Source organism: Eretmochelys imbricata, chromosome 9, assembly GCF_965152235.1.
Source record: "Eretmochelys imbricata isolate rEreImb1 chromosome 9, rEreImb1.hap1, whole genome shotgun sequence".
Classification (NCBI taxonomy): Eukaryota; Metazoa; Chordata; order Testudines; family Cheloniidae; genus Eretmochelys; species Eretmochelys imbricata.
This window is the reverse complement of record NC_135580.1, coordinates 62691873-62715918: the sequence shown is the minus strand read 5'-3', so window position 1 is coordinate 62715918 and position 24046 is coordinate 62691873. Positions and strand designations below refer to the sequence as shown.

General features: G+C 49.5%; 1 protein-coding gene across 1 annotated transcript; it reads left to right on the top strand.

The window, feature by feature from the left end:
- The first annotated feature begins 5566 nt into the window (after positions 1 to 5566).
- On the top strand, positions 5567 to 19978 carry LOC144270666 (tumor necrosis factor ligand superfamily member 10-like). Its single transcript, XM_077827301.1, has 5 exons — positions 5567 to 5812; positions 14747 to 14893; positions 15776 to 15812; positions 18449 to 18556; positions 19536 to 19978. Exons 1-5 carry the CDS (start codon positions 5582 to 5584, stop codon positions 19976 to 19978), a joined length of 966 nt encoding a protein of 321 aa, XP_077683427.1. The 5' UTR covers positions 5567 to 5581.
- The last annotated feature ends 4068 nt before the right edge of the window (positions 19979 to 24046 follow it).

Genomic DNA, 24046 nt, shown 5'->3' with positions numbered 1-24046 from the left:
CTGTTCCTGGCTCTGCCGCTGACTCACACAGACCCTGAGCATGTCATTGGCTCTCACCTCCTCAACTGGTACAACAGACTTCACACTAATTGGAGTTTTCTAGGGTCTTGCCTTCACGGGTCTTTTCTCCTAAAATGTGGCAGCTTTGCTGGTGGAAGAGCTAGTGTGGACAAGGGCTCCATTGGGTTGTCTGGCCTGGCTCAGAGCAGCTCTCGGTGACAATTTATCATTAGCCTATGGCCCTTTGCATGTAGGCTGGTGCAGAGGGGCAATAGGGCTGGCACACAGGCCTCCTAAGGAATATGCCCAGTGCCGGGGGACCTCTGCAGGACTGCTGGGTGCAGGGAGCATTCTGGAGCAGGCCAGAGTGGGGGGAGGGCTGCCCACACCTGCCCCAAAGGCCACACTGGCCCCTGCAGCCCAGAGGCATACACTGCCTCCCCTTTGTCCCTATGCCAGTGCCTGAGCCAGGAGTACAGGATGACTCTGGCTCAAGGTGGCTACCAGCACCTTATCGCAATGGTGGGGACTGACGGCTAATGCAGACACAGCTTGAGAGTGACAAGCGTGGTGCTAGGCACCTGTTCAGTGTGCTCACTAGGGGCGTACAGCGAGGTGCCTTGGGAGTAAGGGGTTGCATATTCCTCTAAAGCAGCTGTAGGAAACAGAAGAGCAGAGCAAAGGGAGCACCTGTCTTTCCCAACCTGGCAAGTCCTTGCGATGGAGCTTCCAGTCCTTTCAATGCTCCTCCTCCAGATCCTCCTGGCCATTTTGTTCAGCAGACAAGGAACTTCCCCCCTCTCCCCACCAACACACAAATCTTCTATATGCTCCATGCAGAAGCCCTCCTTACCTTGGGAAAGAGCCGCCCTGTATGCTTGGCTTTCTGCCAGCAGCTCCTGCAAAGTACTGGTCAGATGGATCAGCAAAATCGTGCCTATTGCCTAATGACGTGTTACCTACAGTCTGCAGGCAGGAGGCTACAGCCACTTCAGTGAGGAATTAGAGACATAAGTCATAAGCGCTTCCAAGGGTGGCAGCTCTTAGAACTTGCGGAGCCCAGCTCACAAATGGGGATAGTTCACTAACAGTTATCCTCTAAAACCTCTGTAACTTATGCCTAGACAGCTCAAGGCAGGAATGGATTTGAGAGTAAATGAGTAAATAATTCCAATTACTGATGCAACTAGATGATGCTTGGCATGAATTCAGGCCTAATTGTCTTGCACGGCAGGACTGCAAGACTGAACCATGAAAATCAAGTTCAGACACAGTGCAGAGTCACTCTTTGGAGTCACCTTTATCACTGTCTGCCCTTCTCTAGCACTTCCTGTCTGAAGGTCACAGAGCACTGCCCAAACATCAATGAATTCAGCCGCATACCTCCCCTGGGGAGGTGGATGAGTGGATTATTCCCATTGTACAGATGGGGAAACTGAGGCCCAAACCGGGGCAGGGACTTGGACGTAACACAGCCCATAGTTGGGGAGGGGGGGTTGGAAACTTTTTATCAATGTAAAGTTACAATATAATGTTTCCATACTACATTGTACATTACTTATTCAGGTTCAGGTTAATATTCAAATAACCTGGCTCAAGATTCTGGCTTGCTGGCTGGGAAGCCCTCCTCCTCTGAGTATGCTAAAAAGGGTGACCAAATTTCTAAATACCAGTCCTCTTTTTGAGAGAGACAAGGCGGGTGAGGTAATATCTCTTTTTGGACCAACTTCTGCTGGTGGGAGAGATGTACCTTTTTGGCACTTGTGTGCGTACTTGGTGTGAAAGCTTTGCCATTACAAGCACAGTCCATATTTTACTATACCACAGTTCAATAGGAGGAGAAGTCACATTTTGGCAATACAAACTCTCGCGGCTAACAATAAAAAAAGAAATTAATTTGTAGTTCTGTTTAAAATGTAGCTCCTTTACTGGAGGATTAGGGTCGGGTAGGTGACCAGATGTCCCGATTTTATACGGACAGTCCCGATATTTGGGGCATTGTCTTATATAGGCGCCTATTCCCCCCCACCCCCTGTCCCGATTTTCACACTTGCTATCTGGTCACCCTAGGGGATTTCTGGGAAGCTGGCATTTTGTTATAAGGTGAATCTCTTTAATAATTTCCTACTGAAACTGACTAATTTCTGGACACAACCATCACATGAGCAAGTATGTTCCCCTTTCCCGACAATCCCTCCAACAGAGCATCTCGCTAGTAGCAAAAATATGATGGATCGTAACTGGAGTCAAATGCAATCGATACAGTAATTTCTAATATAATTCTTTATAATACTACCTGATAGCTGCTTTCAACTACCTGAAAGGGGGTTCCAAAGAGGATGGCTCTAGACTGTTCTCAATGGTAGCAGATGACAGAACGAGGAGTAATGGCCTCAAGTTGCAGTGGGGGAGGTTTAGATTGGATATTAGGAAAAACTTTTTCACTAAGAGGGTGGTGAAACACTGGAATGCGTTGCCTAGGGAGGTGGTGGAATCTCCTTCCTTGGAAGTTTTTAAGGTCAGGCTTGACAAAGCCCTGGCTGGGATGATTTAACTGGGAATTGGTCCTGCTTCGAGCAGGGGGTTGGACTAGATGACCTTCAGGGGTCCCTTCCAACCCTGATATTCTATGATTCTATGATTCTATAAGCTAAAATTGAAGGAGTACATCCTCAATTCAACCCATGGTTATACCATAAGCTTCTCAGGGCAGGGATCTTCCCTTCTTGGGTGTCCGCAAGATGCTTAGCACATTACGAGAGCTACCACAAACAAATGATAAATAACAGTCAACCTCCCAATTCCTAGTCCTGTTCCTTATCCACAAGACCATCCTTCCTCCCTCATCTCTTGTTCTGCTGCATGCTAGACATTGATCAGGTACAGTCACGCTTTGCCTTCACTAGCAGCTGTCATCAGAGACATCAGTGAAGTCCCCGGATACTTCTGGGAGCTGAATAAGGTTATGTCTACACTTTAACCGGACGTGTAATTTGCAGCCCATTTGGATGTATCTGCGCTGGCTTTAATCTAGCTAAAAGAAAAGGATTACTTGTGGCACCTTAGAGACTAACCAATTTATTTGAGCATAAGCTTTCGTGAGCTACAGCTACCTAGCTAGCTCATTAAAAACAACAAGAAGGATGCAGCGGTGTAGGCTGTAAGAGGCTGTCTGACCCCTCTAGTCACTGCTAGCTCCCACTGCCGCCAATGCCACCTTGTTCTGTGATTTTATCAAGCTAGCCAAACTAAAGCCAGAACAGATATGTATTCAGGAGCTGCAAATCACAGCCCTTGCAGCAGAGACATAGCAGAATTATAATTATTTCCAAATATAAACTAGGGTAAAGGAAAATGCCAGCATAATATACAAGAGAGTCTGATCACTACATAGATTTACAAAGGAGAGAAAATAATGGCAAAATAATCGTGAAATACATCATGATGATGATGATGATGATGATGAAGAAGAAGAAACACTTAAATTGTTGCAATGCTACTGACCAACCAGACCCAGAGCCCTTTGGGCTAGGTGTTATAGAAACATACAGTAAATGACTGTCCCTGGCCTAAAGAGCTTATAATAAATAATTAGCACTCAAATAGGAAGCTGCTGGCTTGAAAGCCTAGGTTAATGAGTCCAATGCAGTTCATGATGCAAATGAACGAGAAAAGGGAGGTTAGATTCTTTTTTCAAAGAGTAGAACATCTCTTACCACACCTTTGAATGACTTCCTTGCCTAGGCATTCCAATGGGCCATGGCATCTCCTATGTCCTAACTCTTGAGCTTCTTCCCAACACAGGAAGCTTGTTCTGACAAAGTACCAGGAACTTGGCAGGTCTTGGTGCAGGAGACATCACCAGCCACTGTAACAGACAGAGTGAAACTGTGAAGGGTATGGGGAAAAAATCGCCTTCTGCTCCTCATTTGATTGTTCTGTGTATGTGTTTGCCTGGTGAGTTATCTCCCCTAGTGAACAATGAAAAGGGCAAACCTGTTTCAGAAGGTTTCCAGTTTGTACATTTCTCACTATTTAAAAGACAATTCACCTCTGTAGTTTCGGTTTGAAGGGCTAATCCTGTAAGGGATGCTGACCACTCTTACAGATTATTTTTACAATACCACTTACAAGCTTCACCCAAGCTCAAGCTCTGGAGGGCACTGTGCCTACGTCGAGAGAGTCTTCGCAGGAGGAGAACAGAGACACGCAGAGGAGAAGGCCCCACATCTGCAGAAGTATGTAGGTGCCTCACCCCCATGGCAATTATGCACCTAAAGATCCTTGACCACCTGGGCTGAAGTGACTTGCCCAACAGGTCAATGGCAGAACAAGGTCTCCTGACTCCTAGCCCAGTGCCCTATCTACTGTCACTGCCTCTCATTCCTCTTTCACTTCCATCCTTCACATGCCCAGGTACAGGCATGCATCAGGACTCCTTTCCTTCCGATGGCCCAGGCACTCAGATTAAACAGTTACTTCACCTTTTATTTAGTAATTTGTATTTACTTTTTCAAACTTTATGCATTTTGTATTACTTTGATACCTTGGTTCTTTTTAAAGCTTATTTTTGTACTTAAGGAAGCATTTACTCTCATTATAATTACTTTTTATTTATATGTATATGGCTCTCCTCATCACCAGGAATCCTAAAACACTTTAGAAATCTAAGGCCTGATGTTGTAGTCCCTAATCCAAACAAAACGTGCACTTCTTTCTGTAGGAATTCTGTTTACGGCAATACTGCGCATCGGGCCCCAAAACAAATTAAGGGCTTGATGCTGCAGATACCTCCCCAGCAATTTTTATTCCCAAAAGTAGATCCATTAGGACTACTTAATTTGAGGAAATCAGAGAGACAAGGTGGAGGAGGTAATATCTTGTATTGGAACAATTTCTGTTGGTGGAAGAGACACGCTTTTGAGCTTCACAGAGCTCTTTCTCAAGTTGAGTAAATTGCCCATTCCCGCTATGCACGTCAGGATGGAGATAATTTTTTCTACTACTGAAATGCAGCCACCTCTGGGGTGCAACACACAGCAGCTGTTTAACTGTTCACATAAGGGGAAAGGACAGAAGAGTCCCACATCCCAGTGAAACAGAGAGGAAACTGGGAAGGCCAACACTGCAGCTAAGAAGCCATCCTGTTAGGGAAAGTGCATCCCTGAAGATCACAGGTTGCAAAGGCCTTGGTTTTATGTCTCACAGGAACAACGGAATTTTAAACAATGACTGGCAGGCAGAGAGAGGGGGCGGTCTCCACGTGTTGTGTCTCGGCGATGCCTTTGTTTATAGGGTGAACTGAACTTTACACTCGATTAGCATCAGGATATGGCAGGGAATCAAATACCGCCTGGAAAGAGACTGGAGCTGTTTAGCTCTGTCTGTCCCTCCCTCCCTCCCACACACACACACATACACACACAAAGTCTTCTCTCGAGGCAAGAACTTTTCTCTAAACTTGCTTCCTTGTGTGCGTGTGTGAGGAAGGGAAGGTGGGAGGAGGATCCGAGAAACACAGAAGGGGCTCAGAGGGGAAGTAAAACCAGGGCTCTGGCCTCTGGGATATTTATATAATGCAATGGACCACCAGCAGCAGAATAACCAGCAGTATTTCCGATCGGATAGCAGCGACTCCTCAGCATGCATGATGGGGTCCGGAGCAGGGCACAAGGACGAGCCAGGCTCTGGGAAGAGGAGGAAGAAGCATTGCAGCCCCGTGTGGATCGCCATGGCTGTGATGTCCATCCTGGCTCTGCAGATCGCCTCTACCACGGGGCTCTTCGTATATTTCACCATGTCGATTTCCAAGGTGAGGCCAGGGCAGAAGTAGTAGCACCGAAACTCTCTCACTCTGGTTTGCAGAGGGGTGAGCGGGGGGAGGCGAGATCTTTGTGCATTTCAGCTTTTAAACCCACTTTCGGGGAGATTCCGATGAACTAGCAACAAGAGCTGCGAACTGCAAACTCCTTCGGGTGCCACCTTTGGTTTCTTTTCAGGGTGATTTTAAATTCAAAAATACGATTTTGCTTAAGAAAACTACGGGCACAGTCCAGGAGGATTTTATTTCCAGAGGTCTCCTTCTGCTCATGCATTCGTTGCAGTGGTGCAGATCATGTGAACTAGCCTCCAACCCCTTGCTACACATTGCCTTTCTCTCTCTCCCCCTTCCCCTCCCCCGTTGGACTGGATCATTGAGCTTCTGTAGGAAGCTTTGAAACTGTGACTAATCGCTTCCTTGGTCAGTGCAAAACTATCATTTCAGGTGAGCAGTGCAGCTCCACTTAAAGGCTTGGGAGTAATTCTGAGAGAAACAAGCCCCCTGAAAGCTCAGGGCTGCCTTGATTGGAATGGTCTCCCTCTCCGGCCGAAGTTCTGCGCAGTTTTAGCAACGGGATCTTGTAGTCAAAGCTCCTGGTTTTGTTTGTGCATGTGGCAACCCTTTCCCCCGGTGGCTGGGCGGGCTCCCTAATTACCCCAGCCGTGATTTGAGCGATGCCAATAAAGCGACTGCAGCTTTACAAGAAACTGAAAGCGTTTCCACCTTTAGAGGAAAACGCCAGGTGTTTGAATAATGATCAAACCCGAAGCTATTGTTCTCGCGCCCGGTCCCTGCGGCGCAGGTCTCTGCCTGGCTCTGAGCTGCAGTGTGCCAGATCCAACCCCGTTCAGATGGGTACTGAACGGGGAGCGAGGTGCCCCCTTTGCTGCTTTGCCTTGTGGCACACGCCAGCCCCGCTGGAACCAGGACATTTTGTACACGCAGGCACAAAATATTTTTCCCTTTTAAATATGAGATTTGGGGTTTTTTGCATCCATTACTGTCTTACCAAATTGAGGAATAGGCAAACCCCACCGAGTGAAGGGGGTTTGTGTGTGTGTCTGGACCAACACAGATCTGGAGGAATCTACCTATTTTGTAGAATGCATGGCTTTGCTGATAACAATGACTGAGGAATGACCCACTCTTATTCCCCCTGGGCAGAGCGGGAGAGGGAGAAAAATTACCTCCTGTTAAACAACAATAGGCTAAATCAGGAAAAGATGGGGAATGGAGCTCTTTCGTTGGGCGTTTGGTGCTTGGTGATGAAGACCCCAGAAAAGCCTAGCGAGAGAGCAGAGTTTTACCAGGAAGAAAACAAAGGTTTATGGCTAAGTGACCAAGATAAGGAGTAATTCAATCTCATGCTTCTGGGTGCCAGGCTCCAGTTTATCCCAGCAGGGGCCAGGGAAGAATTTCCCCCTTCCCACAAACATCATTGTGCAATTGCCTATATATGGCGGTATTGGGGAGGGAGGGGGGTTGCCTTCTTCAGTGCATCAGGTATTGGCCACGGCTGGAGTCAGTACCCTGAGCTGGTATGTCAAGACTCAGGCTGCTGGACTCAGGGCCTAATCCATTAAAGTCAATGGAAAGATTCCTGTTGACCCAGTTGGGCTTTATGTCAGACCCTATGTGGGTCCGTGCTGTGATCTGCAATGTCAGGAGTCAGGCTACGGCACCATATGAGCCAGTGATCTGATCTGGCATGGCAAAACATGTGCTTTTTAACGAGAACTGGGTGAGGCCTTAAGAGCCAGACCCTGAACTGCCTGCGCACCCAAGACTCTCAGTGCCTTCACTGGCAGTTGGAGGGCATAAACAACGCAGCTTCAAGCAGTACATCTGTCTCAGTGCAGGCAACACTTTAAAAACCCGTCAAAACCCGGCTTTTCTCGGATTCAGCTGCCAATCAGATGCTCGCCTGTAGAGATCCCGCTGCATGATTTAAAATGCTGAGCTGCTGCTGCTCTTCACACCCCATTAAAAAGCTCCTGCTAGCAGGAGAGCTGGAGAACCCATTGCACTTGTTCCCGCCCCACGTCTAAACCCAGTTGCCAGTAACCATTAACAGGTGGTGGAAAATCGGGTTGGAGTCGTGAGCAAACATTTAGGCCGGTTGGGTACAATTTTCAAAAGCATCCAAGTGACTAAGGAGTCTAAGTCCCATTTTCAAAAGTGATTTAGGACCAGATTGACAAATGTAGGTGCCTAAGCAGGGGAGATGCCTAACTCCCATTGGTTACACTGCTTAGGCATTTTTGTGGCTTCCACTAGGCAACTGAACTCTAGGCACTCAGGAGCCTAAGTCTCACTGAAAGTCAATAGGGCCTTCAGCTCCATTGGAAACTGTACCAATTACCTTGTGGAAAACATTACCTCCAAATCTGGCATGTACACTTTGGGCTGCGCAAACGTTGAGCTCCTCTGCCATCAGGAGTGTCAGTACTGTTCCACAGGTTTATTTGAGTAGCATCCAGTACACCCCATCAAAAGCTGAACTCCACAGTGCTAGGAGCTGGTCCAAGCAGTTTACAATCCAAGACCCTAATCCCGCAAGCTGCCCAATACAGGAAGACCCCTCTGCCCATGCTGAGCACTGTCTACTTTACTGGCACTTCGTGCTGGCCCAGAAACCTGTCTGTGCGGGACAGCTTACAGCCTCAGGGACACGGTATCCAAGTTACATAGAAAGGGTGAGGAGAGAGGGACACAGACAAATATGTACAATGTTATAGGGAGATATACATTCGCACGTGTGGATTATCATCATAAACATAGAAAATCAGTGTTAGCTATCTCCAGCTTTCTCTCATGCTATCATTAGCTGGCAGATTTCTTCTAGGCATTGGAAGGCAATGGAGTTCAAGAGAGCTTCATTTGTGCCGGGGCTTGACAGGGCTGAGCCCCAGCACCTCTAAGCTTGGCAGTTCAGAGCCCCGGCACCTCTGGGCCTGGCAGTTCAGAGCCCCGGCACGTCTGGCCTTGGCAGTTCAGAGCCCCGGCACATCTGGGCCTGGCAGTTCAGAGCCCCGGCACATCTGGGCCTGGCAGTTCATGAGCCTGGCACCTCTGGGCCTGGCAGTTCAGAGCCCCGGCACGTCTGGCCTTGGCAGTTCAGAGCCCCGGCACGTCTGGGCCTGGCAGTTCAGAGCCCCGGCACGTCTGGGCCTGGCAGTTCATGAGCCTGGCACCTCTGGGCCTGGCAGTTCAAGGCCCTGGCACGTCTGGGCCTGGCAGTTCAGAGCCCCGGCACGTCTGGGCCTGGCAGTTCATGAGCCTGGCACCTCTGGGCCTGGCAGTTCATGAGCCTGGCACATCTAGCCTTGGCAGTTCAGAGCCCCGACGCTTCTGGGCCTGGCAGTTCATGGCCCCAGCACCTCTGGACTTGCTACATGAGTTATGAAAGTAAATGGCTGGAGCCCCGGTGCCGCTCTCATTACAAACTAAGGGCTGGAGTTCAGTGATTTAAAAGCAGCATTAGTGAGATCAGAATCCATCCATCTTAAACCAGGGTTGGGTTTGTTGGTTTTTTTTAGAGAAGTGTGGTGATGATCAGTGAGTATGTTGGCAGAGAAGGGGAGAATTATTATTTACTATTATTACAGGCCCCATCGTGCTAGGTGCTATACACAAACACAGCACCCAAAGAATGTCCCTGCCCCAAAGAGTTTATAATCTAAGATGAGAGACAACAGGTGGATACAAGAACCGACAGCTGGGGGTTGCCCAAGGAAAGAATGAGACAGTTCTGGCCAATATGCCCTGTGGCAGCTGCACAGAGCGGTTTTGAAATGGCGTGGGAAGGGTTTTGAACTTGCTTTGTTTCATTTTCCCAGAAGCTGGTGTCCTTTTCCTGCCCCGGGATACATGAAGTTTCCATTTCCTAGGGTTGTATGAAATGTACTAGACAGGTAGTGGGACACATGCCATGGGATAAAGATGTGTTTACAGAAAAGTGCTGAGTCTATTCAACCTTCTTCAGTAGGTTTTGGGGAATTACTCAATATTTTAGCAGTGTACAAGAGCTGGATAATTACATCCTAAGTTACTGCTTATTCAGGAGTCCTTAGGGTGCATCTACACTTCGGAGACTTCCACAGAGCGATGCTGGCATAGCCCCATAGCATAGATGCAGCCTACACCAATGGGAGTTTTTCTGGCAGCGTAGGAACACCGCCTCCCCAGATGAAGTTACCAGGGTTGATGGAAACATTCTTCTTTCATCACAGCTGCATCTACTCTGGGGGTCGTGGTGGCATAACTAAACTGGTCAGGGGTGTGCCCATATTAACTTTTCACTGGAGGCCAGACCTTAGTCTGAGCCAGCTACTAGAGTCTCTCCGATCTGAAGGAGATGTCACTGCAGTCCCCTGCCCCTGTGAGTTCACAGTGAGAAGCGAGACCCAGCAGCTAGACAAAGGGCACAGAAACAGTGAAACCCTCCCACTTCCTACAGGATTAGAGTGAGACAAACGATTCAGCCTGGGGGAAAGCCAGCAAGGACTGGGCACTGAACTGCTGCCTAGGTGGGTAACTATCCCTACGGGCTGCCCGAAGGACTGTGCTTCCTGGGTACAGTATTTTAATTCTCCAGCTGTTTGGTTTCCCATGTGTAATGAACTGGGGAGCAGGGCAGGCCCCAGCCCAGTTTCAAACCACCCCTCAGCAGGCTCCCTGGTTGGCAGTCTGAGCAGGGAGGCCAAGGGCTGATTGTTCCTGTGACCCAGCTCCCCTCTCTCCAGTAGTGGGGGATCCCTGCAGGTCGGGGTTGAGGCAGACTGGCAGTGAAAGGGACACATGGCCTGCTGGGTGGCCACCCCTGCCCTGCAGCTAGAGGACTCCATTCTCCAGGGCTGTGAGCCAAGCACCTCTCCCCAGCATGATTGTTTGTCTGGGCTGGTGAGTCATGCTGAGTGCGGAGACAATAACATGACACCGCAGATCTAACCAGATGGAGGGGAGGCTAGGCCTGGGTGTTTATTACAGATTGAGCCAATTTCACAATGCCTGACCTAATTGTCTGGTGGGAATAAGGCAATGGGAGAGCAGCCCATCCCATGCAACGAGCCAGGATGTACAGGCATTTCAGCCTCGGCACAGCTCTAGGCTCCAAACTGTGCTACAATCCAGCTTTTCTCCTTTATTTCCTTCGCAAGACACACTAAATCTGTGCCCTCCCCAAGCACGGGCAGCCCTCTCTGCAGCGCTGGGGGCACCTGTTCCCCAAGGACACAGTGCTGCAGGGGCTGCAATTCTGCACCGGCGGGAACATCCATTGCACACTTTGGCTAACAAGAAGGTGCAGGCTGGGATGCTGCTGGGGTTTAGAATTAGGCTGTGGGGCCTCTTGCCTCTAGGTCACTGATTCAAATTCAGCCCAGCCGTGGAGTAACCACAAACATCGACCCTCTGAGGCCCATGAGAAATAACTCAGGGGCCTCAGGCCAGGTCCTGCACCACAAAGTGGCACTAAACTGGCAGCCTCAGCCTTGAGCAAGGACTGAGCTGACCCTGGAGACTTTCTGGAGGGACAATGGGACTCAGGCATGCAGCGCAGGGTCAGGCTGCTACATCGAGCTCTAGAATCTCAGCATGTAGCACAGGCCTCTCAGCTTGCTAACTAAAGCTGTCTTGCCCACAGCACTGCTTGCTTGCTGCGTTACCTCTTGCTGATGGAACATGGGCCGCGTTCACTGTGGGGACCTTCACCTGCAGGGTGATCAGTCCTCAGCACTAGTTCCACGTACACTCCAAGCACAAGCACCTCACTGCGACAATGGAGTGAGGTCTCATTCATCACAGCCATCGTCCATGTCAGCAAATCGCCACCCACCACCATGTCTGGTCTCAGGAGGGCAGAGCTAGCAGCAGTGTTCAGCTGGAAATGGTTCAGTTCATCTCCCACGGGTTGATGCAGATATTTACCAGGGGCGGATTGAGGCAGGGGCTGGGGTTTGTGAAGAGAGTGGGCCCAGAAGGAGCACCCAGCTCCTACTACACTGGGCTCGGGCTGCCAAGCAGGAGGATCTGGAGTAGGAGAAAGAGCCCTGTGCAGATGAGAAAGAGAGCTCAAAGAGCCAGATCCTGCAACGTGCTGAGCATGCTTGACTCCCAGTGATGACAGTGGATGTTGAAGGTGCTCAGCGCCTAGCAGGTTCAGGCCATAAGTGATGGGAAGCTTAGCCCCAGGAGTTTCTCCAGCAGGGAGCCAAGTCCCAGCTTGTCTTCCGAGCATAAAAGCATTTGCCACTGTTCCTACTGAGAATGGAAATAAAATGATTCCAAGACAGTGGGAAATGCTGTGGGAGAACAGTTAATTCCAGCAGCTGATCAGGCCTGTTCACAAGGGATCCCTCCAGGGCAGAGATGAGGCAGGAAGGCAGGAAGCTCGCCTTGTCATTACCTGTCCTCTACCTGTTCTGTAGATGGAAGGCTCTGGTCTCCCAGGCTATTAAACCAGCGTCTTTCACCACCGTTAGATTCACACAGCCACGGTAACATGGCCTGCAGGCAGCTTTGTCTAGCAGCATTGTGTGACTGTTGATACGCACATTTGTAACAGAGGTACATGGTTACCAACCCAGGATGAGGCATCACGGGCTTCAGGCTGGGTTTTGCTGATGGACAAGCCAGAAGCCAGGTGTCCTAGGTTTGATCGCTGGGATTTGGCTTGCAATCTGAGCAAGAGACCTGACTGAAACCCCCTGAAGAAGAGCTCCGTGTAAGCTCAAAAGCTTGTCCCTCTCACCAATAGAAGTTGGTCCAATGACTTCATCCACCTTGTCTCTCTGACATCCTGGGACCAACACTGCTACAACACGGCATGAAACTGCCTCTGACAATCTCAGCTCTGCCATTAGCTTAACAGAAACACCCACTCTTTCTCCCCACCCTCTCATGTATCTAAGCCAGCAGCCCTAGGGGGTCAAAAACCCTGAATCAAATCCCCTCGCAATAACAAGAGGGGATAAAAATCAGATTTAAAAAACAATAGCTATGGGGATCTTTATCTCCAGAGCCTTTAGGTTACATTGGAGTCACGTTTTCAATGTTTTCCCCGCAATGAGGAGAGCTAGAAACTTAGCAGGTGTCTCCCCTCCCCAAATGAAAGCTCAGATTCTCATGGTCACACACAGCCTTAGTAGAGCTGCCCCAGCTGGACACATACCAGGTTGCTGTGTTTGGGTCCCACCACACTAGACACATGTCCCTTCCCTTGGGCCGTCCTCCAGCACTGTCTCTCCTGGGCCTCTTTGGCACATTTCCTAGGCACAGGGTCTAGGTGTGTTACCTCTACAGAAATGAAACCATGCAACCCGTCTGCTGTAGGCCCTCCGGACCAACACTGACACCCAGGGGTGTAAGCACACTCTCTCCCTGAGCATCACCTTTATGGGACCCTGGCTTTAAAGCTACCTCTTCAGGAGCACAAGCAGTGACAGCAGACAGACAGGTTTCAAAAGGGTTTCTAAACACAATCACTCTTTACTTTAACTAGCACAAAAAAATACACAGATCCAGGCAAAATAAAAAACACCCATGCACATTTCCCTGCCTCCATTTCTACACCATGCTTGAGCATTTTCTGGGCTCAGGGCAGAGCTCTTTGGGATGTCCAGGATCCTTCTGCAGCTCACAGCCTTTCCTCTGGATCATGGAATCTCTCTCTCCTCCAAATCAGTTTCTCTTAACTTTGGCTGGTCCTGCAGTGAGTTAAACAGATCCTCCTGCTACAAAAGCATGTCCTTTCTCCTGCCTCAGCTTCTTGGGTGTTTCTGTGTCCCCTGAGTTTAGATGTCCTACTTCCAACACCTGGTGCTGCTGCTGGATAAATTCCACTACTCCAAACCCCAGCCCACTGCAGAGAAGTTGAAGAAAATCGGCTTCCCCCAGGTGCCTCATTGTTCTATCTGGGCTATATCTATTTACTAGTTGGTAGCTTTGAATGACTGTGTCTTTCAAAGACAAGGTGCGGGAGGTAATATGATTTATCGGACCAACTTCTGTTGGTGAGAGAGACAAGCTTTCGAGCTTGCACAGAGCTGAAGAAGACCTGAAGAGTTCTGTGTAAGCGCGAAAGCCTGTTTCTCTCACCAACAGAAGTTGGTCCCATAAAAGACGTTACCTCACCCACCTTATGTCTCTAAGATCCAGAGACCAACATGGCTACAACAACATCTTTCAAAGACAGATTTGTGGTGCCACTCACCTCCCCTTAGCACAAGGAGCATGAGGCAGCACACAGAAGATGACAGTCAAAAGGCTAGAGACAATTCATAAAATCAAGCTAGAATTCATAAATTGTACACAGATTCCCCAGATTGTCAGATTCACGTTTTCACATGACTCCAGGAGCTGGAGGTTCAATCAAGACATGAAATATCACAAGACTAACAATAAAACTGCATGAGATAGCAACACTGCTCAGCTATCAATCGCTAATGCACCAAGCAGTGCAGGAGTCTATTCCAGGAACTGTACTTCAATAGCATTCATCATGTGTAGGTCTCCCAGTGCTTTGCTGAAGCTAGCAAGGGGTCCTGAGGCCCAGACAGGGGATATGACTTGTCTGAGGTTGCACAGCAAGTCAGTGGCAGAGCTCAGGGATTGAATCCAGGTCTCATGACTCGTCCACTGGCTGGTTAATACCTGGGAATCATATTCACATCACAAGGTCTCAGCCCCTACAGCACTGTGATCAGAGAAGCGCAGGCTTACTCTCAGTTCCTGCATCCAACCCCAGCACAGGGCTTACTCTGGATGAGTATCAAAAAGAAGAGCAACAGTCCATGTTTACATAGGCCTGGATCACATCAGCCGAGGCCTCCCTCTGCACCCTACAGCTCAGCCACGCACGCAGTCCTTTGTACGCTCAAGAGGCCACTTCATTTAATCAATTCAATTCATCTTATTATTTTCCAGTTAAAAGCCCAGATGCAGGGGAGCTCAGAGGAGCTGAAGTGTTTGCAGCTGATCAACAGATTGCAGGAAGTCTCAGACTTGGAGGAGCTGATTGGCAACCAGTCCTGTCTCAAGCTGGCCAGCAGCATCAAATCCTATGTGACCATGGTGAGTCCACGACAAACCACACACTGGGGGGGGGGGAGGGAAGGGAAATGGGAGGTAGGCACTTGCCAAGGAAGACCCTAGAACACCACAAAGGGTGACATTCCAGCAGAAGGTCTTGGTCCAGTCCCTGTAGGTTGCTAACTCCAATCAGTTCCCTGGTCAGGAGGGACTCAGAGTTGGTACCATCTGGTGGCTGTTGGTGGCCCATGTGAAATGAGTTGGTGGGTCTCCATCTAGGATCTCATGGACGACATCACAGAAGCCACTCTATCAATGGGAACGCCTTTGTTGGCCCTCTCGGTAGAGAGGCCAGGGAATTAATTCAGCTCCCTCTTTCATTCCCACCCTTGCCTGCCCTGGCAGGGTTATCTGGTACTGCCAATGAGAGTCAGTGAAGGGTGTGGCCGAACCAGAACTGAATGTGGTTAAAGGGGATGGGCACAGATAGAAACCTTGCTCTGAACAGGGCTCTGCCATGGTTTCTGAGATGGTGCTGGACATGGTCTGTCCCTGTCTGCACTTGCCATCAAACCATGTCCAATGCCAATTCCAGTGCCAGCAATGGGTCAATTTCCTAGTGCAGATGCTGCAAATGTGCCTCAGTTTCCCCATCTGTAATACCCACCTCAAGGGGAGGGGGATTCTTAGGCTCCACTTATCAGTCTTTGAGCTCTCCTGGTGGACAGTGGAAGAGCAAAGCAGAGAGGCGGCAGCAGGGTGTGCCTGGTGCTTTACCCTGCCAGGAGGGGCGTACAGTCTGATTGAGCTTGATGACATAACTAGAAGAAATGACAGATGTGGGTGGCCTGGAAGAGGCAACAGGACTTAGGGAGCAGGGGAAAGTCTCCTGTTTACTCACTGACCTGACCTCTTGCCTTCCAGGTGACAGAGAACGTTATCCGCAGGAGCGCACTGAAGGGTGAGTTTCCGGCCCCTGGCAGGAGGGAGCAGAGCAAATGCCCTTCTATACAGGGGGTAGAAATGGCTACATTCACTTAAATGGCTACATTTACTTTTAAATGTGGGAAGATCTCACTCATCGGGCCAGCTTGGGTCCCTGTTAAATTTGATGGAAAGGGCTCGATTTTCCAAAGCAGCCTGTGACAGAGCAGACGGCCTTTTACACGTCCACCTGCCTGTGCGTGTAACGTTTGGATTTATACACACAGCCAGAGGATAGTGAAACTAGACTGGTCGGGGGGTTGGTCAGTTTCACTTTCTGGTGGGGGTGCATTGGCATAGAGCTGTGCTGGCTCACCACAAAGCAAACCAGCAGCAGCATCTCCACTGCTATCACAGCAGGATGAAAGCAGTGTTAGGAAGAGGAGAATTGGGGCTGTTGTGTTAAGTCACCAGGACGAGATGCTATTCACCCAAGAGTTCTGAAGGAACTCAAATATGAAATTGCAGGACTACTAATTGTGGTATATAACCTATCACTTAAATCAGCTTCTGTACCAGGTGACTGGAGAATAGCTAATGTGACACCAATTTTTAAAAAAAGGCACCAGAGGCAATCCTGGCAATTACAGGCCGGCAAGCCCAACTTCAGAACCAGGCAAATTGGTTGAAACTGTAGTAAAGAATAGAATTATCAGACACGTAGATGAACACAATTTGTTGGGGAAGAGTCAACATGGCTTTTGTAAAAGGAAATCATGCCTCAGCAATCTATTAGAATTCTTTGTGGGGGTCGGGTCAACAAACATGTGAACAAGGGTGATCCAGTGCGCATGGTATACTTGGACTTTCAGAAAGTGTTTGAAGGTCCCTCTCCAAAAGCTCTTAAGGAAAGTAGGAGGTAATGGGATAAGAGGGAAGGTCCTCTCCTGGATCAGTAACCAGTTAAAAGACAGGTTTCAGAGTAGCAAGGGTAGGAATAAATGGTCACTTTTCAGAATGGAGAGAGGTAAATAGGGATGTCCCCCAGGGGTCTGTACTGGACCAGTGCTGTTCAACATATTCATACATGATCTGGAAAAAGGGGTAAACAATGAGGTGACAAAATTTGCAGACGATGCAAAATTACTCAAGATAGTTGTATACAAAGCAGGCTGTGAAGAATTACCGAGAGATCTCACAAAACTGGGTGACTGGGTACAAAATGGCAGATGAAATTCAGTGTTGATAAAGTAATGCACATGGAAAACATAATTCCAATTATACATACAAAATGATGGGGTCTAAATTAGCTGTTACCACTCAAGAAAGAGATCCTGGAGTCATTGCGGGTCGTTCTCTGAAAACATCTACTCAATGTGCAGCAGCAGTCAAAAAAGCGAACAGAATGCCAGGAACCATTACGAAAGGGATCGATAAGACAGAAAATATCATAATGTATAATATAAATCCATGGTACGCCCACACCTTGAATACTGCGTGCAGTTCTGATTGCCCCATCTCAAAAAGGATATATTAGAATTAGAAAAGGTACAGAGAGGGGCAACAAAAATGATGAGGGTGATGGAACAGCTGCCGTATGAGGAGCGATTAAAAAGCCTGGGACTTTTCAGCTTGGAAAGGAGACGTGATCGAGGTCTATAAAATCATGAGCAGCGTGGAGATAGTGAATAAGGGAGTGTTATTTACTCCTTCCCATAACACAAGAACCAGGGGTCACCCAATGAAATGAATAGGCAGTGGGTTTAAAAACAAACAAAAAGAAGAAGTACTTCACACAATGCACAGTGTGGAACTCGTTCCCAGGGGACGTTGGGAAGGCCAAAACTATACAGATACAATGCTGGGGTCTAAATTAGCTGTTACCATTCAAGAAAGAGATTTTGGAGTCATTGTGGGTCGTTCTCTGAAAACATCAGCCCAATGTGCAGCTGCAGTCAAAAAAGTGAACAAAAAAAGAATAGATAAGTTCATGGAGGATAGGTCCATCAATCACTATTAGCCAAGATGACCGGGAATGTGATCCCATGCTCTGTGTCCCTAGCCTCTGTTTGCCAGAAGCTGGGAATGGGCGACAGGGGATGGATCACTTGGTGATTGCCTGTTCTGTTCATTCCCTCTGAAGCACCTGGCATTGGCCACTGTGGGAAGACAGGACACTGGGCTAGATGGACCATTGGTCTGACCCAGTATGGCTGTTCTTATGTTCTTATAGAAACATTCTTTTTGCAAAAACCAGGGTGGGCTTGTCAAAGGTGCAGACAGAGTTTGGTGTTTAAATGCCAGGAAATTGCAAAGGAGGGTGGGTGGCCAACTCCCTGAGGCTCCATTCCAAACACAAGCCTTCATTCTTGGGTTTAAATGGCCCCGACAGCGTGCCCCCCAACACACACACGGCCAGGGCTGCATTCCTTCCTCTCCTTTAGGGCTGAGGGATCTGTGGCAGGAGGAACATGGAATTCTGAACTCAGGGCTCACAAATGCCTTTCACTTCCCCGTAAATGCCTACTAGTAAGAGCAAGTCTCACCATGCTGGCTTCACAGCACTGAGGTGCTGAGCATTGCCATGGTGTGTATGAGTGTCTGTGAGAGAGAGACACACACACACACACTTTACAGCCTTTGCAGATCCTTGTTCCTTTCCTTTCACCACAGAAGCCACGAGGAGCTATTTCAACAGCTCCAGTGGGCAGCTGGCTACAAGAGCACCTGGCAAGCCCTCTGCCCACCTCACCCTCCGGCAGCAGACCCCTTCCCAGGACGGTGAGTCTGGGTTCCCAATGGGATGCCAGTGGTGCCCAGAGCCATGGGAGCCTGGGGGCAAGAGGGAGGGCACAGGAATGGGGAAGCCTTAGCCTGGTGGCTGATATTAGAAGACAGGCTTGTGGATTTTGGCAGTGAGGGAAGGGATGTAGAAAATTTTGTTGGCAACGCCACATCCGCTGTGGAGCTTCAGGTTTTGGGCAGTCCCTCATCCCCCCACCCCCTGATCTGGGTTGGATCCTGACTTTGTTTCTGTCTCAGGCCATTGGAATTGGAAAAGGTTCACAAAAGGGCAACAAAAATGATTAGGGGCCTGGAATGGCTTCCGTATGAGGAGAGATTAATAAGACTGGGACTTTTCAGCTTGGAAAAGAGATGGCTAAGGGGAGATATGATTGAGGTCTATAAAATCATGACTGGTGTAGAGAAAGTAGAGAAGGAAGTGTTGTTTACTGCTTCTCATAACACAAGAACTAGGGGTCACCAAATGAAATTAACAGGCAGCAGGTTTAAAACAAATAAAAGGAAGTATTTCTTCACACAACGCACAGTCAACCTGTGGAACTCTTTGCCAGAGGATGCTGTGAAGGCCAAGACCATAACAAGGTTCAAAAAAGAACAAGATACATTCATGGAGGACAGGTCCATCAATGGCTATTAGCCAGGATTGGCAGGGATGGTGTCCCTAGCCTCTGTTTGCCAGAAGCTGGAAATGGGCGACAGGGATGGATCACTTGATGATTACCTGTTCTGTTCATTCCCTCTGGGGCACCTGGCATTGGCCACTGTCGGAAGACAGGATACTGGGCTAGACGGACCTTTGGTCCGACCCAGTAGAGCCATTTTTATGTTCTTATGTTACGTTCAATCTCTGTTTATTATCTATACCTGATGCCCATCAGCTAGGTTGATGCCCAAGCATAGGATGCTATTTGCTCCCATTGGCCCCGCAGTGACCTCTGCCTGCGTTCTCCCCTAGGAAGCTCAGCACACTTTGGGGAGCTCTCCCAGTCCTGCCGACACCCCATCACCAGGTGGGAGGACAAGACCATGCACTCGCACCTCCAGAACATCACCTACCGGGACGGCAAGCTGCGGGTGAGCCAGGCGGGCAAGTACTACATCTACTCACAGATCTACTTCCGCTACCCCAGCGAGGGCATCGCAGCCCACGTCTCGGGGCACCAGCTGGTGCAGTGCATCAACCGCGAGACCTCCTATGGGCAGCCCATCCTGCTGCTGAAGGGCGTCGGCACTAAGTGCTGGGCACCCGAGGCAGACTATGGCCTGCACGCCCTCTACCAGGGCGGCCTCTTCGAGCTCAAGGCCGGTGACGAGCTTTTTGTCTCCGTCTCGTCCCTGGCCATTGATTACGATGATACAGCGGCCAGTTACTTTGGGGCCTTCCGGCTTGAACTGTGAGGGGGAGAGGCCTGTGTTTAAACCCTCCTCCCATTGGATGATCCTATTGCAGACTGTCTTGATGTCACTGCCCTGCACGGCCCAGCTACAACAAACCCGGTCGAGGCTTTGATCCCATCGCTGTTCCTGCCTTGCAAACCCACCAGTCTCAGCAGGTTATGGGTGCTGTGATGGCTGCCAGGCCTGTGGATGGTGGCCAGGACAACTGCTCTCCTTGACTTACGGGGCGATGCCCTGATTCCGTTCCCATTGGGTTTTGCCTTTGGAGGGCTGCCCCCGTAGCTGCACAACAGTCATCGTCCCCTGTGGGGTGGAAGAGCCCGGGGGGCACCTCCAATGCACCCCCCACCCCATCATGGAGTCAGAGCCATAGGAGGAGGCAGCAAACTGTGCGGAGGTCTCCAGAGAGAGCAGAACGGGGCTCCCCACCCCATCTTCAGCATGCTGGTGCCTTCCTCAGGGGTGGGGGTAGGAAGAGGCCCTTACATGCTGTGAAACTCACCCATCAGATCCTGGAGGGGGTAAAGCCTGGGGGGAGCAGTCAGAGGAGTCATTTCTCTCCCCCCGCACAGCCACCCCACACGTGGAAAGGACTCAGCAGTCAGCATGCTGCATTCAGCCTCCTACTCGGGGGAAGGAGCTGGGCCAGGGAACATGGGTCTGCCCTGTTAGGACTGAGCAGATTGTGTCTGATCCAGGCAGCACCAGCTTTGGAGCAGGCCATCACAAAACACATGACGACGACGACGCCTTGAGATGATGTGACACACGCATAGCCACATCATAGCGGTGTGAGGGGAATGTGCCACAGTGCATCAAATCTGCACACGGGGCTGTGCCACACCACCTTGGTGTCCCCGTAGCCAGGATGTGACAGTCCAGTGTGGGTCTGAATCCAGGTCCTTCTCCCACTAGGTCACCTGGGTCCAGGGCATCCGCCTCTGTGCAGTACAGCAAGCTGCATGCTGTCTCAACACAGAGCCAGAGGGAGGAAAAGAGACCAGGGAGTGTGCTGGCAGCAGAGGGTGCTCACCGCAGGAGGGGAATGTAGGTCAGTGGATCAGGTTCGCCTTTCTTTGCTCTTCCTGCCCCACTCCACAGGTAGGTCTGAGACAGCCTGCAGGTATTTAGAGCTGGGCCTGAGCCACGCACAGACACATTCTGCTTTCACAGAAGGTGGGATTTTAATCCAATACAACTCTGCGGACGCCTCCAGTAAATCTGTGTAAGAGGGTCTTAACTCTGTTAGCTGAAGTCGGTTTGTAGTCTACTTAAATGAAACTGGTTTGAGACCCTCTGAAACAGACTTGAGTGTCTAAGGCGGGGTGTGTGTGTGTGGCACCGATGGAACTAAATTAGCTTCTAAATCAGCTTAGTTAAATGGGTGCACGAGCCATATAGACAAGCCCAAAGCAACCCTGCGAGGGCCTCTCACACCCATCCAATTCTGCACACACCTCTCCTCTTCACTGACGCACGGTTTACACCACACCTGTCAGAAAGGGCTTGATGCTACCAGGATTCTGGGTTAACATCCGCTCCTCAGTGTTTGCTGCTCTGGTGATCCAGCTCAGAGCTGGCATAGCTGGTTGCTAATGGACAGGAAAGAAGAAATGCTGGTTTTAGATGCCATTCGAGGTGGGGTTGGTTTTTAAAGGGAAAGAAAAAGTTGTTAGGGCCAAGCTGTAGGTTTCGTGGAAGGGGATGGAGAGGATACAGAGCCTGTGCCGAACAAAAGCGTTTGCAGGAGACAGTTTTCAATGACTGTTTCTCCCCAGAAACACTTAACAGCTGACTTTCCCTGGCTGAAAGTGACTCAGTGGAAACAGCATCTTCTGACTTGCAGATCCACCTGCCATCTGGCTCAGTCAGAGCTTCAGAAACAAAATATGCTTCATTCCTATCAACCATGCTGAGTCACCGAATCTGAGAGTGTGCAAGCTGGATTCCTTCCTGGTTTATGCATCACTAAGACCAGTGTTGTTAACAAAGGCCTTGTCTGCGCTGGGATTTCAGCCAGCAGTAGAGCTGCAGTTATGCAAAACCTCTGGTGTAGACACAATTTACACCAGTGGGGTTTGTCTTGCGGTTTGTTGCCCCAGTACAAAGGCTGTTTCAGCTGCACATCATGCCTTACACTAGGGGTCTACACTGGTACACATGCTCTGGTGGCTAAAATCCCACCATAGCCAAGGCTTAGATCTCAATTGCATAGCCCATTTCTGCCCCCAATTACACCTTGAAGGCTGTGGGGTTGCACAGGTGTAACTGAATGCAGATTTTGAACCTCTAGCACTGAATCAAGGCTCACTGGCTCATCCCATGTTAGGTGTAAGATACTTGTAGATTCTGGGCAGGCAGGCTAGAGACCCAACTTCCATCTGTGTAATTACTTGTATACTGAATGCATCCGATGAATTGAGCTGTAGCTCACGAAAGCTTATGCTCAAATAAATTTGTTAGTCTCTAAGGTGCCACAAGTACTTCTTTTCTTTTTGCGAATACAGACTAACACGGCTGCTACTCTGAAACTTGTATATTCTGTGTATCATAATAGCACCAAGACTGTTGGTAGGTACAGACAGGCTGAAATGCAGGATCATCTCCAGTGAAGGGTGTGAGTATGCGCTGCCCAGCTGGGTGGATTTTTGATATGAGACTTCTGTGTTTGTTCAATAAAACTTGTATTCAATCACGGAGTTTGCAGCTGTTTATACGGAGCAAGGTCGCTCCACCGATCATCTATGAGTCGCTGCTGTGTGACGTCCAACCCACCAAAGCCAGTTCAGGCTCATCAGGCATTTAGAGTGGGCATTGTGCCTTTAAGGGCTGAGCTTCCCAGACTGGTCGGGCGCAGAGTCTGGGTGGGGCACTGTGGCACTCGTGTTATGCCCAGCCTGTTGGTAGCAGGCATCCCACCGGACTCAGGATAAAGCAGAGCTCTTGCAAACACCTTACATGGCCCCACGGAGGCTCAGATACTCAAAGTTACTTTGATGTCCAATTGCCACCAAAATCAATGGGAGTTGGGTGCCTAAATACCCGTGAGGACCTGGGCCCGAATGATCACTGAACCTCATGCTTAGTAACGGACTGCTTAGAATCATAGGATATCAGTGTTGGAAGGGACCTGAGGAGATCATTTCGTCCAATCCCCTGCTCAAAGCAGGACCAATCCTCAACTAACCATCCCAGCCAGGGCTTTGTCAAGCCTGACCTTGATAATCTCTAAGGAAGGAGATTCCACCACCTCCCTGGATAACCCATTCCAGTGCTTCACCACCCTCCAAATGAAAAAGTTTTTCCTAATATTCAACCTAAACCTCCCCCACTGAAACTTGAGACCATTACTCCTTGTTCTGTCATCTGCCACCACTAATAACAGTCTAGATCCATCCTCTTTGGAACCCCCTTTCAGGTAGTTGAAAGCAGCTATCAAATCCCCCCTCACTCTTCTCTTCCGCAGACTAAACAATCCCAGTTCCCTCAGCCTCTCCTCATAAGTCATGTGCTCCAGTCCCCTAATCATTTTTGTTGCCCTCCGCTGGACGCTTTCCAATTTTTCCACATCCTTCTTGTAGTGTGGGGCCCAAAACTGGACACAGTACTCCAGTGCTTCTTGCTGTGCCTCTAGGCTGCTTTTCATTAGTTCAGTAAAGGGGAAGTTATTTGAAAATCTGGATTTGGTGCTACGTCGTGCTCTCAGGCCAGCCAACACACCCATAAGGGAGGGTGGGAATGCCACAGGCTGAAGCCACTCTAGAGCAGGACTTGTAGCCATGGAACTCAAGACAAGGGCCCTGATCCCAAGTCCATTGAAGTCAGAGGGTGAAAAACCTAGCTGCACTGGAGTCAATGGGAAAGTTCCCTGTGACTTCAATAGGGCCAGCATTTGGTGTGGCGAATAAGAGTATTTCCCACTTCAAGACCACCTCTCCTGACAAAGAATTCCACAGCCCAAGGCAAACCGGATGCATATAGCACCCTGGGAACGCAGACGCGTACAGAATCAATCCATGCACGGCGGGCCAGAGACCAGGGCGAGCGCCTCTACTCTCCAAAATTCCC